The following is a 17,277-nucleotide window of genomic DNA, read 5'->3' as shown; positions in this document are numbered from 1 at the left end:
GGCTTTAGTGGGGGCTGATTGGTTGACAGCTGGGGCTGAAGCCTGGGTAAGCCCCAGTGTAGCGCCGCCACTGCCCAGGGCCCTGTAGCTGGTGAGTGACTGCGGTATCCCACTCCTCTGTCCCTCGCGCTGCCGAGCACTGACCTCCTGGTAGCCTTAAATCAAAATGCGTTGGTGAAGCCAGTACGTCTGACGATGGGAGGTTTGTATATGGTGTTGGCTTTCTTTGGGGGGGGGGGGAGAAGTGAATAATCACTTACCTATGGAGGCTGCTCTGCATTGACTGTATGCTTCACGGATAATGTGCAGCACAACTATATCCTAGCCTGAACTTTCTGTATATTAGCATGTCACCATGCCCTTCCAGTGATGTTATGCCTGGGCTAGGAGGTCATGCAGCCTTCAATCCCAGAGCACTCTGGGAGGTCATGTGATGTTCCTGCTCGCTTCACAGAGGGGGAAACAAAAGATTCCACAGTGATTCACCTTGCCAGCAATAAAGATGCTGGCATATGTATCACATTTAAAAATCTAAATCAGGGGTGAGATGAGCTTTTACAATGGGCAAACATTAATTCAAAAAATGTATAAAATGAATACTGTTAAAAAAAAAAAGCAATTTTATTTATCAAGCTTTCAGCTTCCAATCTGAGCAACATGGCTGCTTTCTGTATTAAACATTTTTGTAAAACAAAAAGATTAATACAAATAATGAAAATATATAAAATCCATTAAAAAAACAAAACTCAAATGTTTACATTAAAATGGTTGAGATCTAGTTTAGCCGTTTTTTTAAGACAATGCAAGAGACATTTTTGTCAGCAGAATTGAAATGGTTCTGCCATGGCAATAACAATAATTCACAGGCTGACTTTGCACACTACCAGGAGTTCAATAAAAAATGAAAATAGTGTCTCATATTGACTTTAGCAGCCTGCATCTCCCTGCTAACTCCTCCTCCAATAGGTCTGCAGCCAGACTTCCTGATAGGCCAAGAGTCAGCAGGGAAGCGCAGCTGGTGGAGCAAAAGTGATGGCCAATGAATTGTTACGAATTCCAGCTTGCAAGCGAATTGTATGCAGCTTGGAACAGAGTCAATCAAATGCACTTCCTGTTGACTTTAGTCAACCAAATCAAAGGTGCTTCATCATTTACATTAACCTCCCTGGGGTATGATTACTTCTGGATTTTAGGGTCTAAACTTTGTGAAATTTTTACACACGCTTTTAGAGATCTGCAGCAACCCTGCACTTACCTCCCCTGGATCCAGCGTTGCAATTCCCCCTCCGTCCACCAGGTGGCATTGTATACCTACAGTGAGATTGTTGGCTGTCATGATGACAGACTTCAATCTCACCAGAAACACTTAAAGAAAAAGATCATATGTCTGAGAAGCAATAATAAATACAGATGTGGACTAGTTGTAAATTCCATATATAAATCTTTATTAAACACACTAGAACACAAAAAATCTAAAATCACTAAGTGATTTTAGATTTTTTGTGTTCTAGTGTATTTAATAAAGATTTATATATAGAATTTACAACTAGTCCACATCTGTATTTATTATTGCTTTTCAGACAGATGATCTTTTTCTTTAAGTGTTTGTTGTATTATATACTTCTGTTGAGACACCTATTATGGTGTAATCATGCTGTTTTAGACCCAGCTTTTGAGGTTCAATCTCACCAGAGGGATCCAGAGCCTTCAAGGACTGGAAAAAGAATGGCTGCATCTGGATCCGGGGGAGGCGAGTTACAAATACTCACTGCGAGCAGGCTCTGCATATACCTCCCAACGGCTACCACGAGTCAGGCTCAGGGTTACCTCTCTGAGCTGCGGATTTCCGGCCCGAGCCTGACTCGGGGTTAATGCTAAGGAGGTTAAATCTGCATGCAAACCAGAATGTTAGCATCTTGTTGTCCATCTCTGCAGAGCACTCACTCTCACATTTGCATCACCATATGACTATACAGGAAGTGGTTCAGTCTCCTGGGGGTATGCAGGCAGCTGTAGGTCTCAGCAGAGAGGATGAACTTGGGCAGCAGCATATTTTTTTTTTACTATGCAAAAACAGCATTATTTAAATCAGTTACGCACAACAAAAGTTTGGTATTAAAAAAATGCATATAAAAATGTCTTTCCGATTAGATGCAACTCCTCCTCTGCAAGGAGACCCAAGTTCATCAATGTATGTGCCATCAGTTTTCATACTTGAATGTCCTTTAAGAAGTCCTCATCTTCGTTTGATAAAAGCAATGGCATTGTATCTGGAATAACATATGGCTTATGTAGACTTTGTCCTCTTTCAATATCAAAGGGTGTCAGCTTTCCACCTTTATGCATAGTGTACAGAAAGTAATGGAAATCTCTCCCATAGGTGTCACATGACACAGACCAGCCATATTTCAGCTGTGCATAGTGACGGCTACGGAAATGAGGAGGAGAGAAGGTGACAGAGACGAAACATCCTGTGGGGCTGAGAACGCGACTAACCTGAGAAAGAAGAGAGAACATGAACAAGACTTTAGAAGGGGAGCAGCTGTACAAATGACTCATCTGCAATGTGAGAAATTATGACAGAAAGCACAGACAAACTTGTCATGAAACAACATGAAACAAAAATATGTTATTGTAAAGTGAGCTGAATCATAACAAACACTGCCAAAATGAAACAATGCAAGTGTCAAAACAGAATACGGCAGTCTGTGAAGAAGAAATAGCATTTATGTCTGCCCAACTAAAGAGATGCCTCAAGGCACCTGTTTCCATGACAACCTGACCAGACAACACTGCCTCTGTCTCCATGGAAACTCACACGGCCACAGTTTTCTGAGCAGCAAGAGCCCCACCCTCGATTACTGAAGACGTCACAGGTCACAACCACAAGTCAATAATGTAACGAAAGGTTGAGTACAGTAAAATTTTAATGTGTCCTAAAAGAAGCAGAGAGACACTACAGTGAATAGCTCCCTGCATAATCTACCTGCTAGTCAGACTCCTTGGCTGTCACCCTTACACTATGATCTTCCTATTCATGCCAATGTCAAATTCACATGTCAAAGACAGTGAAAACTGACAGGCCATGATTTGTGCTCGGCAGGTAACTGATCCTTTTCCATTTATTCAATAAACAGTATACAGCAAGGTGAGCCTATGAATTATATTTTATACAACTAAGGATTGCAATCAACAGGAGTTTTTTTGTTGCTGTCTTTTTTAGGCGTTGTAAAATGTCATTGCTCATACTATATGCCAGTGTTCCTCAACCCTGTCCTCAAGGCCCACCAACAGTACATGTTTTGCAGGAAACCACACACAATCACAGGTGAGGTAATTAGTGTCTCAGCACAGCTGATTAACTACCTCTGTGGATTTCCACAAAACATGCACTGTTGGTGGTCCTTGAGGACAGGGTTGGGGAACACTGCATTGCTATACTCATGCTTCATTACACTGGATGTGCTTATGTTGAGTTATGAAGCCAAAGGATAAGCATAATGGCAGCCAGGGAAAACTAACCCAAAGGACTACCTGGTATTACCAAGGAGACGCTTCTTGTTTCTGTAGAATTTTACGTAAACACCAGGCTCAGAGTATTATAGAGTATAAGAAGATTATAAGGCTCTCTACTATCTAAATGAAGTGCTGCCATTACTGTGTAATTCTCTCACAGCGGCCGTCGCTACCATAGAAGAGATACAACCAGGAATCTTACTGAAAACAGCCCACTCTGGGGAATTAACCAACGCTGCACATCTAACACCCTGAAAATTGGCAGCCTTACTAAAAAAAAAAAAAAAAAAAAAAAAAAAAAAAAAGAAAGAAATTGTAGAACTGGATGTCAGTGTCAATATACTTGAGCATTGTATTTAGATATAAAGCTAGATGGTGTATAACATGCATGGACAACAACTGGTTTAGCTACATCCAAAATGTAATCACATAGGTTAAAATACTCACATTTGCCATACTCCAGAAAGCATGCAGTATGATGAAAAGATAGTTATCAGGAAATTATTACAGTGCATTGGCCTACAGGAATATTCTTGAGAGATTATAAGAATTATCAGATGTAAAGTTTATAGATTTGGAAAGAAAAGGCACATCATACCATATTATCAAATAAAGTGCACCACCTAGTGCACAGAACATAAATTACAACCTATGCATAGACAACTGAGAAACCTTTTACAGGGCACACACATTCTTACTTTATGAAAGCAAGCCATTTCCCACAGAGCCATATCAATCCATACCAGCCTTTCTCAACCTTTTTTGACCCGAGGAACCCCTCGGAAAATTTTCAAATCTCGGGGAACCCCTGACGCGCGCGCGTGCATATATATATAGTTCAGTTAGTAGCTAGTAGAAGGTGAGGCGTTTTTAATTTCATTTCTCCCATTTAGCTGACCCCTGGGCTTTTGGCATGGTTCCCACTAGAACGCTGATAAAAACTAGCATTTTTGCCTGGTTAGAGTAGGACTCACCAGATCGGGGACACTTTGGCGCAGTTGGTGAGCTTAAACGCGTTAAAGCGTAGCCAAGAGCCCCTGTCACTAATTTCCTGTTGTGTGCTGCAGCACCCTCTGTAATATATATATATATATAAATTTTACCTTATATTAAAATTTAACCCATTTCCCCTCTATAGTATGGCACCTGTGCCCTCTTTATTTAGCGTTTCCCGCTATGTCCCCCTTGACAGGTATGGCCCCTTTTGTCCCACTTGTTAGAAATTATGGCTCCCATGTGCCCTTATTAACAAGTGTGGCTGCTATGTCCCCCCAGTTTGTTTGGCTACTATGTCCCACTTTTCTGTGGCTGCTTTGTCCCCCCCTTTCTGTGGCTGCTTTGTCCCCCCTCTCTGTGGCTGCTTTGTCCCCCCTCTCTGTGGCTGCTTTGTCCCCCCCTTTCTGTGGCTGCTTTGTTTGTGTGCTGCTGTCCCCCCTTTCTGTGGCTGCTTTGTCCCACTTTTCTGTGGCTGCTTTGTCCCCCCTTTCTGTGGCTGTTTTGTCCCCCCTCTCTGTGGCTGCTTTGTCTGTTTGTGTGCTGCGTTGTCCCCCCTTTCTGTGGTTGCTTTGTCTGTTTGTGTGCTGCTGTCCCCCCTTTCTGTGGCTGCTTTGTCCCACTTTTCTGTGTCTGCTTTGTCCCCCCTTTCTGTGGCTGCTTTGTCTGTTTGTGTGCTGCTGCCCCCCCTTTCTATGCTGCTGCCCCCCCTTTCTGTGGCTGCTTTATGCGTTTGTTCACTGCTTTGCCCGTTTGTGTGCTGCTTTCTGCCCCCTTTCTCTGGCTGCTTTGCCCCCCGTTTCTGTGGATGCTTTGTCCCCCCTTTCTGTGGCTACTTTGTCTGTTTGTGTGCTGCTGTCCCCCCTTTATGTGGCTGCTTTATGCGTTTGTTCACTGCTGTCTCCCCTTTCTATGGCTGCTTTGCCCGTTTGTGTGCTGCTTTCTGCCCCCTTTCTCTGGCTGCTTTGCCCCCAGTTTCTGTGGATGCTTTGTCCCCCCTTTCTGTGGCTACTTTGTCTGCTTGTGTGCTGCTGTCCCCCCTTTATGTGGCTGCTTTATGCGTGTGTTCGCTGCTGTCTCCCCTTTCTATGGCTGCTTTGCCCGTTTGTGTGCTGCTTTCCCCCCCTCTCTGTGGCTGCTTTGTCCCCTGTTTCTGTGTCTGCTTTGCCCGTTTGTGTGCTGCTTTCTGCCCCCTTTCTCTGGCTGCTGTCATTGGTGTCAGGGAGTGCAGGGAAAAAAAAAAACCCATACTTGCCATCTGAAGTCCTTTCCTCCTTCCTTGAAGCTGGGATCCTGTTACAACTCCCGCGCGTGCCGGAACTATAGAGCTGGCTTCGGGTGATGCGGCTGCTTTATAGATCCATCCGCCGCATCACTCGCAGCAGCATGAAGGAATCCTTCTGCTCTGCTGCTGCAAACCTATGGAGAAGCGGGACTATAATGTCCCGCGGAAGTGTCAAATTGACACGGAACCCCGGTTGAGAATGGCTGATCCATACCATGCACTAATGAAGACCGAAAAGTCCAAAACAGGCTGTATGTATCAGAGCTGTGGAGTCAGTACAAAAATAATCAGACTAACTCCTCTGTTTATGAAATCACCAACTCCGTCTTCAGGTACACAAAAGTTGCTCCGACTCCTTTAACTTTACATTAAACCATTACTATTCTTACTACTTTTATTGTACAGTATGGTTAATTTTTTAATTTTATTTTTGCAATTTCCCTATAGTTCTTTAAAAAGACGCTTTAACACTGAAACCCTAATGTTGGCAATATTTGGGCATCTTTGGTTTGAATGACATATTAAAGAGAACCTGAAGTGAGAGGTATATGGAGGCTGCCATATTTATTTCCTTTTAAACAAAAGCATTTGCTGGCACACCTGCTGACCTCTCTTTGGTTGCAGTAGTGTCTGAATCACACACTTGAAAAGTATTAGAACCAGAGAATAAGCAGGACAGCCAGGCAATTTGCATTATTAAAAAGGAAATAAATATGGCAGTCTCCATATCCCTTTCACTTCAGTTGTCCTTTAAAAGGGAACCTAAACTGAGAAGTATCTGGGTTTTTCCCTTTTAAAATAATACCTCACTTCAGTTGTGTGACCCGAATTTGAACACCAACATTATTGCCCAAGTCCTGATGGGTGTCTAGAGGGCCTGTCTGTTCTCCACAGGAGCTTCCTCTGCCCTCTCCTGTATAAACTGAGCTGCTGTCCTATTAATGGTATAGGTTTTATCTTTTGTTTTTTTTTCCGTCTAATGCGATTATGTTGCACTTCATAGCCTCAAGCAATAAATAGAACCTTATTTTCATTTTTCTTGTCTTTTAAACTGTAGGGTTAATTTTTTTTTTTCGTTTGTTGACAAAAGTTTAGCTATAAATTATGACCCAAACTTAAGCAGTATCCTCATTCACTCTGGCAGTGACAAACTTGGATGGCCAGTAGCGCAGTGTATCAGCTTCCTAGCTCGTAGTTCTTTGGTATGATCCCAAAAGCAGACACCATCTGCACAGATTTAAAATTGCTGAGCTTTGGCAGTGATGAAATGCCTCATTTGGAGCATATGTTGAGTTATTTCAAACGACGTGGAAAATACATTGGTGTATTAAAAACAGAGGAGTTCAATTCAGGTAGTGAGGTAAACTGAGGAGTTAGGCCTGGTTCACACTTGTGTTACAGCGGCAAACGGATCCGTGAAAACGGATCTGATCACCTGTCTATCGGATTAGTTTTCACTCCGTTGCCACTCTGCTTCTGTTCCGCTTCCCCACATCCCCCTCAGTCCCCCCACCCCTAAAGTGGATTTTTCCCCTTAGAACAGTCCATTTCTTCACTAGTGTGAAGAAACGTTCTGCTTTCTCATTGCCCTAAATACAGAGCTTCAGGTTCTGTTTCCGTTCTGCTGGCCTCAGTGCTCCGGAAAAATAGCTGCAGCAGGAAACGTGCGTTCCGTTCAGCGGATCATGCGGTACAGATCCGTTTGAACGGATGTAAACTGATCCATAGGTTAACACTGGATCCATTTGCATCCATTAAGATCCGTTCCGATCCACGAACGGACCGTTTTTTTACAGCAAGTGTGAACCGGGCATCAGAGGATGTACTGCCACAGCTCTTGCAAAAGAGGATTGGGGGGGGGGGGGGGGGGGGCAGAGAGGTCTGAAAAACTACGTTCTGCTGCTTGAAAAAGAAAATTTCCAGAATACTAGCCTAGCACCATTCCCACACTGACCTGGATGCAGAGAATACTTGTATCGAGGGGACTTTCTAATCTATAGATACAGCACACCGTGTTCTCGGAGATGCTTACCTCATTGCAGTTACCCAGGTAGAATACGGAGGGCAAAGGGATTAAAATGTATTTTTTTCTGTGAAAAGTTACAATAAACTCAGATTGCATTACTGGGGTGTATTGTGGTGAGACTTTGCAAACATATTCCTGAAATCAGGCACACTTGAACGGATACCCGTTCTGAAGAAGTCTGTGGAGACTACTGCAATGTGTAGGCATGAGTTCTGAGGCATGTCACTCCTCCCAATCACTCGTGTGCCGCTCTGTTCTGCCGCAAAAGGCCCCATTACTAGCCGAGACTTGGCCAGCCTTTAACCGGACATACTAAGCTGCGCATGCACAGTATGTCCGATCTGCCCCTCTTGTGACTGCGCCTCCCCCAGCTCCTGCATTTCCGCCACACACTCCCATCCAGATCACAGTACAAGGTGGGGCGGACTGCACCACAACATACACAAAAATATTTTACCATTGGGTTGTGTGGTAAGGAGATAGAGCTGTTTTTTTACATTGCTTCCTATCTAGATGTAGGGAAAGTAGTAGGGAAATCTCTCTAAGGCCTGGTTCACACTTGCAAATCACAAAATGCAATTGCTTAGCATTTGCGATTTTAGAAAGCGATTTTTCAAGCGCTTTTCAAGGGATGTGCATTCTGCAGGGCTGTGGAGTCGGAGTCGTGGAGTCGGAGTCGGGCAATTTTGGGTGCCTGGAGTCGGAGTCGGAAAAAAATTCACCGACTCCGACTCCTAATGAATTTGTAACTGTAATTAAAATAAAAAATATGATAAAATGTTCTATTTCTCAGATAATAGTCATTAAAAATAATGTATATATACAGTAATAGCTGTGCTTAGTCCACAAAAATGAAATAAACCAATCAAAATTAGTTACTTGTGCTGCTTCAATAAAGCAGTCCCCGTATTTTTAAGGTCAGATATACATATCTGATTGTGACTGTATATATGATGTGTACACAGGAATCTCTTATATATACTAAATAACATCTATGCTGTAAGAATAAAGCCTGATGTGTAGCTATGTCACTAATAGAGATGGTCAACGAGATGGAAATAATTCTGCATTGATGCTGATTTATGCAAATGTATGCACTCCCTTTGCTGATGAAATAAAATAATTTGATGTTATTAAAATTTGGTTTGGTGACTACAAATTGAAGGGTAACGGAGTCAGCGCTGTCCAGCCGCATGCCGCTCCCACAGCCAGGAACATTCTGCACCTGCGCAATAGTGCTGCACAGGTGTAGTATGCTCCTGGCGGCGGAGTGTGTGCATGCGCACTACGCCTGACTGGCTCAAGTACCTGGACTCATAGCAGAAGATCCAGGTGGTGGAGGAGGACAACGAGGGACTGATTATCCTGAAGGCGGCTGGAGCCTTGGAGGAAGCCCCAGGTATGTATAAAACTTTAATTTCATCTGTCTCAGGTTTACTTTGTTACACAGTAGTACTATACTTTACATATGCACTCTCCACAGAGCTGCAGGGGATCCACTGAGAATGCTGTGCACATTGAACACAGAGGTGTTGTCTGTTTACAATCTCCTCATTCCCCTGCAGAGTACCTGCACCTCATTCTTACATGTACCCACACTTACATTGCCTAGGGCCTGATAGATGTTCTTTGTTCCGGTTTGTACCTTTTACAAGTACTCTTACCAAGGACTAGTTTTAGTCTAAAGGGAATAAATATAGTAGTCTACATATCCTTCTCACTTCAGTTGTCTTGTAAAATTCCTAAGCGTTGGCAGTTAAGAGACGAATTTCATGTTGCATACTTTTAATCAACAAAATTGTAATATGCAAATTAGAGGAGTCTGAGTCGGAGTCGGTGGAATCCTAAACTGAGGAGTCGGAGGATTTTTGGACCGACTCAACACCCTGCATTCTGGACATTCCTTTAGAGCACAATCACTCTGAAAATGTTGCATGCAGCATGATTGCAATTTTAAACAAATTGCAACACTGCTGTTGGAACACTCTCATTGGGGAAATCTGCACTAGTGCTTTGCTGATCAACAAGCGCATTGCAAGCACTGCTAATGTAAACCAGCCCTAAGAGACAGAAACAGCTAAGAATAAACATTTGTAGTGTGGGCGAATATTAAAACCTTTGACTAGTTTTATTGCTGTTTTTCCTTTCTTATACTCTCTACTTACAACCACAAAACTCTTTGGAAATTCTAAGGAAAGGAGGTGAGAGAAATTTTGTCCAATGAGGACACAAACAGCAATTAGAACCCACAAGTATTTCTAAACAGTTGTCACACTATTCAAAACTAAAATGAAAAAAAAACCCTGGGCTTTCCAGTGTGTGGAAATTTTCCCCAAGTTTTTCAGTTTTTCTATCTGTGCTTCTCTCCCTAATGCAGAAGGCAACTGCAGTATAAGAGTCTACATGTAAATGGAAAATGACAGCTGTTGTGTGTTTTAACCTCCTTAGCGGTAACCCTGTGTGTGACACGGGGTAAGCCGCCGGAGGGTGCCGCTCAGGCCCTGCTGGGCCAATTTACATAATTTTTTTTTTTGCTGGACGCAGCTAGCACTTTGCTAGCTGCGCCAGCACCCCGATCGCCGCCGCCGCGCGCACGATCGCCGCTATCCGGTGCGGCGCGCGCCCCCCCCCCCCCCCCCAGACCCCTGCGCTGCCTGGCCAATCAGTGCCAGGCAGAGCCAAGGGGTGGATCGGGTCTCCCAATGACGTCCCGACGTCGCTGACGTCATTCCGCCCCGTCGCCATGGCGACGGGGGAAGCCCTCCAGGAAATCCCGTTCTTTGAACGGGATTTCCTGATCGCCTATCGCCGGAGGCGATCGGCGGGGCTGGGGGGATGCCGCTGAGCAGCGGCTATCATGTAGCGAGCCCTCGGCTCGCTACATGATTTAAAAAAAAAATTTTTTTTTTAAAAACTGCTGCGCTGCCCCCTGGCGGTATTTTTCATACCGCCAAGGGGGTTAATGTATGTGTTATCCACTGACAGCAGCTGACCGTTGGCTGTTTGCATCGTATGCAATGTGCAAGCAAATTTTTTTTTCAGGCATGCGGGAACTGCATTTAAATGTGAGCAAGCCATTGATTAACATGGATTGTCACATCTAATGCGATTCTGCATCCAGAGAAACCGCATGCGATCCCCTCAAGTGTGACCCTGCATAAAGAAAAAAACAAAACAAAAAGAGCCAAATAACTTTTCTGTATGGCTCAATTTCACGTTGCATAATCTTAGCAGAGCAGTCAGCTTTTGCCTAGGAGGATCTCCAGTCTTTTGCACAGCACCAGCACAGATTGCTGTATTTTACCTTGGAATATAGATGTACATTACTAAGACTTGTACCACAAGGCTATGCAAGCAGGAATCAGGGTCTGACAAACCAGGGGACAGTCATTTGTGGATCACAATTTCAGCATATACAGGTAGTCCCTGACTTAAGCTCAACACACACCATACAATCTTGGTCGTTCAATCTTACCACTTTCATGTAGTATAGTAGTTTACTCAATCAATCATTAAAGGTATTTTCAATCTTTTGGCCCTTATACTACATACAGTGTTTCCCCGAAAATAAGACACGGTCTTATATTAATTTTTGCTCTAAAAGATGGGCTAGGGCTTATTTTCAGAGGATGGCTTGTTTTTGGGCAACACTGGTAGTTTTCCTATACAAAATGTATATACTGTATGCCATGTGCAATATACACAGAGCTTGTGGTTTGCAGATATTGGCTCTCAATTACAAGAAATTAATTCTGCTGATCATGTAATTAAGAGTCTATTTCTTGCAGGCAGAGAACTCTGTCAGGCTCCCCCAGCATAGGATAAGCTGCGTGTGTGTCCTGGGAAGAGGTGAAGTGCTGCTGATGCTTATCAGGACAGATCAGGAGGGCTGGCTCCAACAAAAACACAGATTGCCTGACACTTATATAGTACTGTGTAGAACTCACATTATACTGCTGTATCCAGGCTTTGTATTGAGCGCGACTTGCTGGTGTTATGTGGGCTGCTGCCTAGCTAGGGCTTAAATTCAGAGGATGTCTTACATTTCAAGCATTGTTGAAATTCCTGCTAGGTTTTATTCTCAGGGGATGTCTTACTTTAGGGGAAACACGGTAAATTTGGTAAATCTGTACAACCAAGATTGTATTGTGTGTGTTGAGCTTTAGGAATGACCCATTAATACGAACAGCCCCAAAATGGGAACAAGTCAAAATCATTTTTCAAACAGATGGTGTTGTTTTTGAGAACATCGATTTAAAAAAAAAATCTAAGCAAAAAAGGTTTCGAAACTCAGTAAAATTACATTTTGCTGCAGTACACTATACTATATAGTGAGTCCTGCATTAACATTTCATACATTTTAAAGCAAACCTGTGATCCAGCTTAGACCCTCTGGAAATTTGTGTGGAATATGTAAAATCAATTTCAAAATCATAATTGCAAAATTTTATGTAAGCAAAATTAACACATTACGATCAGCACTAGGATAGGAGGAGGCACAAAGGGGGATGGGGCCAGAGGTGGTACAGAGGGACACACGAGGGCACAGAGGAGGTACAGAGGGCAGAGATGGCATAGTGTTTCAATTTAAGAATGGATTTGGGTTAAGAACGAAACTACAGTCCCTGATTCATTCTTTAACCGGGGACCACCTGTAACAAAAACAATTTCTAAGAATAATCCTCAATGAAGACTACAGTTACTCTCTAACAATGCTACTGAAAACAATAGTACAGATCTCTCCTTGTACTTTACATGCTATAAAGGACTGCTAGAGAACAAGTGCATGAAAGGGGCCCAAAAGGTCACATGATGCGATTTTACACACCTCACTTAGTACTTCATCTACAAAGTTAACAGTTGCTGAGGTAACTCTCCATGGATCTTTCTCATCCACCATCATTGAATCCAGGGTTCCTTTTTCAATGACTAGGTCAAAGCTTCCATCAGGAAACTGCAGCTGTCGAGCATCCATCACCCTCCAGGTCATATCTGGAACACCAGTGTTTTTCTCTTGCATTTCCTTTATGCAAACTGGGGAGTAATCAATGCTGACCAGGGGCCTTACACCTTCCTTGTACAGGTCAGCACTCAGGGAGCTGGTGCCACATCCTGCCAACAAAAATAAAGCAATAACTCACTACTGAAATGTAAAAATACAGAGGAAAAAGATCAAAACAGTAGAGACTGACTCTGCATTCTTAGCAAGAAGGTTCGCAAACACAATGTTAACTCCATGATATTCTGTACGCGGTGACATGGATGGATATACCCGAGAAGCCAAGCTGCCAGTAACTTTTAATAATGACAACTGGTTTAAAAGGAGCACGAGGTGTGAGACCATTGGAAGCTGTCATATTTATTTACCTTTAAAGGGACGTTGGGCAGTGCAATAAAAAAGTAATCTGAATTTACCTAGGACTTCCTCCAGCCCCCCATAGCCTGTGAGGTTCCCCGGCATCCTCCTGGTCTTTTCCTGTCGCCCCACTGGAGGCTCTAGTAATCGGGCGACTTCAGCTGAAGTTGCACATGCGCGGCCCTGGTGCATTATCACGCTGGTCACCGTAAGCATCCTACGCAGGTCACAACCACGCATGTACAGGACCCTTACTGTCGTGATGATGCGCGACGGGACTAGGAGGATGCCGGGGGACCTTGCTGGCTACTGTGGGTGGAGGAAGCCCCAGGTAAGTACACAATTATTTTTAATCACACTGCTCAGGGTCCCTTTAAACAATACCAGTTGCCAGAACTTTCTGGTCAGTAGGGTATAGGTCACACACCTGAAACAAACATGCAGCTGATCTTGTGAGATTGGGCATAGACATCTGATCTGTATGCTTATTCAGGGTCTATGGCTTAAAGTATTATCAGCAGGACAGGCAGACAACATGTATGGTTTGAAACAAAATAAACATGTCAGCCTCCACATCTCTCTCATCTCAGGTTCCCTTTAAGCCCCTATTCACCGGTCTATATTTCTGACATTTCTGGCTGATTTGCCCAGTCATCTAATCTACCTGCAATTCTACTGATTCCTACAAGCTGATCAATAATCTTGTGTGGATGTGGACAGTTTAAAGATTTATACTGCAATTGGGTTCTGCCAAGTTTAAAAAAAAAAAAAACACCACAACTACTCCCTATGGCACAATGAGTGTTTCACGAGCAAAGCACCCTTTTCCCTCCTGTTGCAATCCTGTCTTTACAAGGTACATAAAGGGAACCTAAACTGAGAGCGATAAGGATGTTTCCTTTTAAACAATGACAGTTGCCTGGCAGTCCTGCTGATCTCTTTGGCTGCAGTAGTGGCTGAAAGACCTGAAACAAGCATGCAGCTAATCCAGTCTGACTTCAGTCAGAGCACCTGATCTGCATGCTTATCGGGCTGTGGCTAAAAGTATTAGAGACACAGGATCAGCAGGAGAGTCAGGCAACCGGTATTTTTAAAAAAGGAAAAATCCATATCCTTCTCAGTTTAGGTTCCCTTTAATGGCCAGTGTCAAACTAGCCTTCTAGTTTACCTGTGGCTGTTTATAACGCAACTGGTTCCTATAAATGTTCTGTCTTCTGAAATCCATATTAATTCTGTCCCTGGGCTTCAAAAAAATGACAGGGAAAGGTTGTCCTGCCAGCACAAACGTTTATATTAATTGCTTCGATCATGGGGAATCCTCACTAACTGCTCTCCAACCATATGGTGTCACAGGCCTTTAGAGATTAGTTCCTGCACAAAAGAATGTAGACTGTACATACTGCCCCTCTTATCATATCCCCCCAATACTACCACTGAAAATTGTAGAAGCTCAAATCCTAAACAAAAAAAAAAAGCAATGTGACTATATAAACATACAGGAGGGCTAAGAGTATGGGGTGAAAAAAAAACCTACAATGTGTTTATAAAATACAGAAAAAAACCATCAAAGTGTGCTGGAATCACTGGCAAAAGAAGTCTGCCCAGAGACAATACTCACTATTAAAAACAGGGCAAGCTCCAGGTGTGATCAATGACTGTTCACAGACCGTAAGAATACAGCCCAGTGTAGTCCTTTAACAAATAAAATAAAGCAACAATGACAGACTTGTCTATCACTTTTAGATCCAGACTAATACTTTTTCATGCATACTGGCAGTGATAGGCTCAAATAGCCAATAGGGTTCAGCTTCCTAGCCAGATGTTATTGGTCTGCTCCCAAAAAGCAGACACTATCTTCAGAGAATGTAATATGCCTTTTATGTCGTGCTATCAACATAAAAATAAAAATACATTAAAATACAGGAGTCTGATTTGGAACCATAAACTGAAGAGTCAGACTTGAAGGTTTTATACACCAATTCCACAACACTGCACAGAGTATGACTATACCAGAATTCCAGTGTGGTGGGAACTGATTAACATTGTGGGTGGTATTGGACACTGTCTCTGAACCCACATTTATTACTTTAATAAAATCATTCTTCAGTCACAGCTGTTAGCACGCTAATTTTACAGCTTACCACAAGATGGAGGTGGTTATTCACAAGTTGTGAAGGGGATATTTACTTTCTGCGCTCCAGAGCAGTATAAAGCTTCCCCTTGGGCTCCAGTGCAAATAGCCGAGCCCAATCTGGTCCGCTCTACAGTGCATAGCCAGGGTCTGAGGAGAAGCTTGTACTGCGCCTGTGAAGGAGAGCAGATTGTAAATATCGGTGTGTGTGTGTGTGTGTGTGTGTGTGTGTGTGTGTGTGTGTGTGTGTGTGTGTGTGTGTGTGTGTGTGTGTGTGTGTGTGTGTGTGTGTGTGTGTGTGTGTGTGTGTGTGTGTGTGTGTGTGTGTGTGTGTGTGTGTGTGTGTGTGTGTGTGTGTGTGTGTGTGTGTGTGTGTGTGTGTGTGTGTGTGTGTGTGTGTGTGTGTGTGTGTGTGTCATTCGGGGCCTATGTATAGCTTTAGAAAAGGACTTATGTGGATAATGCAATCTCAAAAAAGCAAAAAACATTTAGAAAAAACTTTGACACATATAGAAAAAAGGGGATATATCGAAAATAGTATAAAAAGCACGGTTCTTCAATTTCATACAACAAATCTTCATATGATCAATAAAACATCACTTGACCCAGTAGGCTTAATAAGTAGTTGTGGATTTGCGGGTATTTTATCCCAAAACAATGATTGTAGCTTTATGGGTATTTTTTCTCAAGGCAACGACACATGTTCGTTTCGGGCTTTTATATAGATTTTTATGTGCCTTTCATAAGGCCGTGATACCCAGCTCTGTGTGGCTCAACCATAACAACCAAATGGGAGTCAAAAAAACGAATCAAGGGAGGCGTCTGAACTCACCAGACGCACTAACAATGACCTTCCCAATGGCGGTAAACAAGAAACGCTGCTAGGTGGGAGTTCCTTCACGTCAAAGGATTGCACCCAAAGATATTCTTTATAAATGTCATTCGGGGCCTGCCAGTGTTTGATCCCCAAGGCTGAAGAGGAAGGGGGAAGCCTCATTAGGATCCAGAGGGTTCCCCCTCTCCCAGGGGCTCTTTTTCTCCCTACAGGTTTACTTTAATGACTATACAAGATTTCTTTGCAAGCTTTAAAAACTTTAAAGTGTCTTATTCAAGCATGATACAGAACTGGATCATGCCAAAAGAAGAAACACATTGGGCAGCATTTCCCTCTTTTCAAGTAGCTAGTGATGCTTATTAGACCCACATTCCCCTAAGTAGTCAGTAACCCCCATTAGGCAGCATCACCCCAAGTGGTCACTGACCCACCCATTGTATATCAAGGCTGAAGAGGAAGGGGGAAGCCTCATTAGGATCCAGAGGGTTCCCCCTCCCGAGGTAAGTACCCCCCTCTCCCAGGGGCTCTTTTTCTCCCTACAGGTTTACTTTAATGACTATACAAGATTTCTTTGCAAGCTTTAAAAACTTTAAAGTGTCTTATTCAAGCATGATACAGAACTGGATCATGCCAAAAGAAGAAACACATTGGGCAGCATTTCCCTCTTTTCAAGTAGCTAGTGATGCTTATTAGACCCACATTCCCCTAAGTAGTCAGTAACCCCCATTAGGCAGCATCACCCCAAGTAGTCACTGACCCACCCATTGTATATCAATGTGTAGTTGCATTACCTGATGGCAATAAACAAAGGATGGGGATGAATGCCTAGCCACCCCTGGGAGGTGCTTTAGGCGCACCAGGGTGCCGCAGCACCCAGTTTGAGGACCCCTGCTGTAAGGGGAAAAAAAGAGCCCCTGGTGGGGTATGTACCTTGTGAGTGGGAAGCAAGTGCGAAGCTTCTGGTTTCTAAAGAGGCTTCCCCATCCTCTGCAGCAAAAGGAATCCAGCAACTCCCTCCACAAGATTTTGTTCACACTTCTCCTATGCACAGTAGCGACTCGCCGCTCGGACTCTGGTGGAAAAACGCCAAGCCTGGGTGGGTCTGTTTTTACTGTGCAACCGTGAGCCGTCTGAT

The 17,277-nt window shown here is 43.4% G+C and overlaps 1 protein-coding gene across 1 annotated transcript in view; it reads right to left on the bottom strand.

Annotated features, from left to right (window-relative positions):
* Positions 1-1,582: 1,582 nt before the first annotated feature.
* EEF1AKMT4 (EEF1A lysine methyltransferase 4) overlaps positions 1,583-17,277 on the bottom strand; it is a 20,931-nt gene continuing 5,236 nt past the window's right edge. The window contains exons 2-3 of the mRNA XM_068281316.1: positions 12,649-12,932; positions 1,583-2,496 (exon numbers count right to left, since the gene is read on the bottom strand). Coding sequence (XP_068137417.1) covers positions 2,209-2,496; positions 12,649-12,932 — 572 coding nt within the window. The 3' untranslated portion in view covers positions 1,583-2,208. The remainder of the gene's footprint in view (positions 2,497-12,648; positions 12,933-17,277) is intronic.

The sequence above is a fragment of the Hyperolius riggenbachi genome, chromosome 4, assembly GCF_040937935.1.
Source record: "Hyperolius riggenbachi isolate aHypRig1 chromosome 4, aHypRig1.pri, whole genome shotgun sequence".
Classification (NCBI taxonomy): Eukaryota; Metazoa; Chordata; class Amphibia; order Anura; family Hyperoliidae; genus Hyperolius; species Hyperolius riggenbachi.
This window is presented reverse-complemented; position numbering and strand designations above follow the sequence as displayed.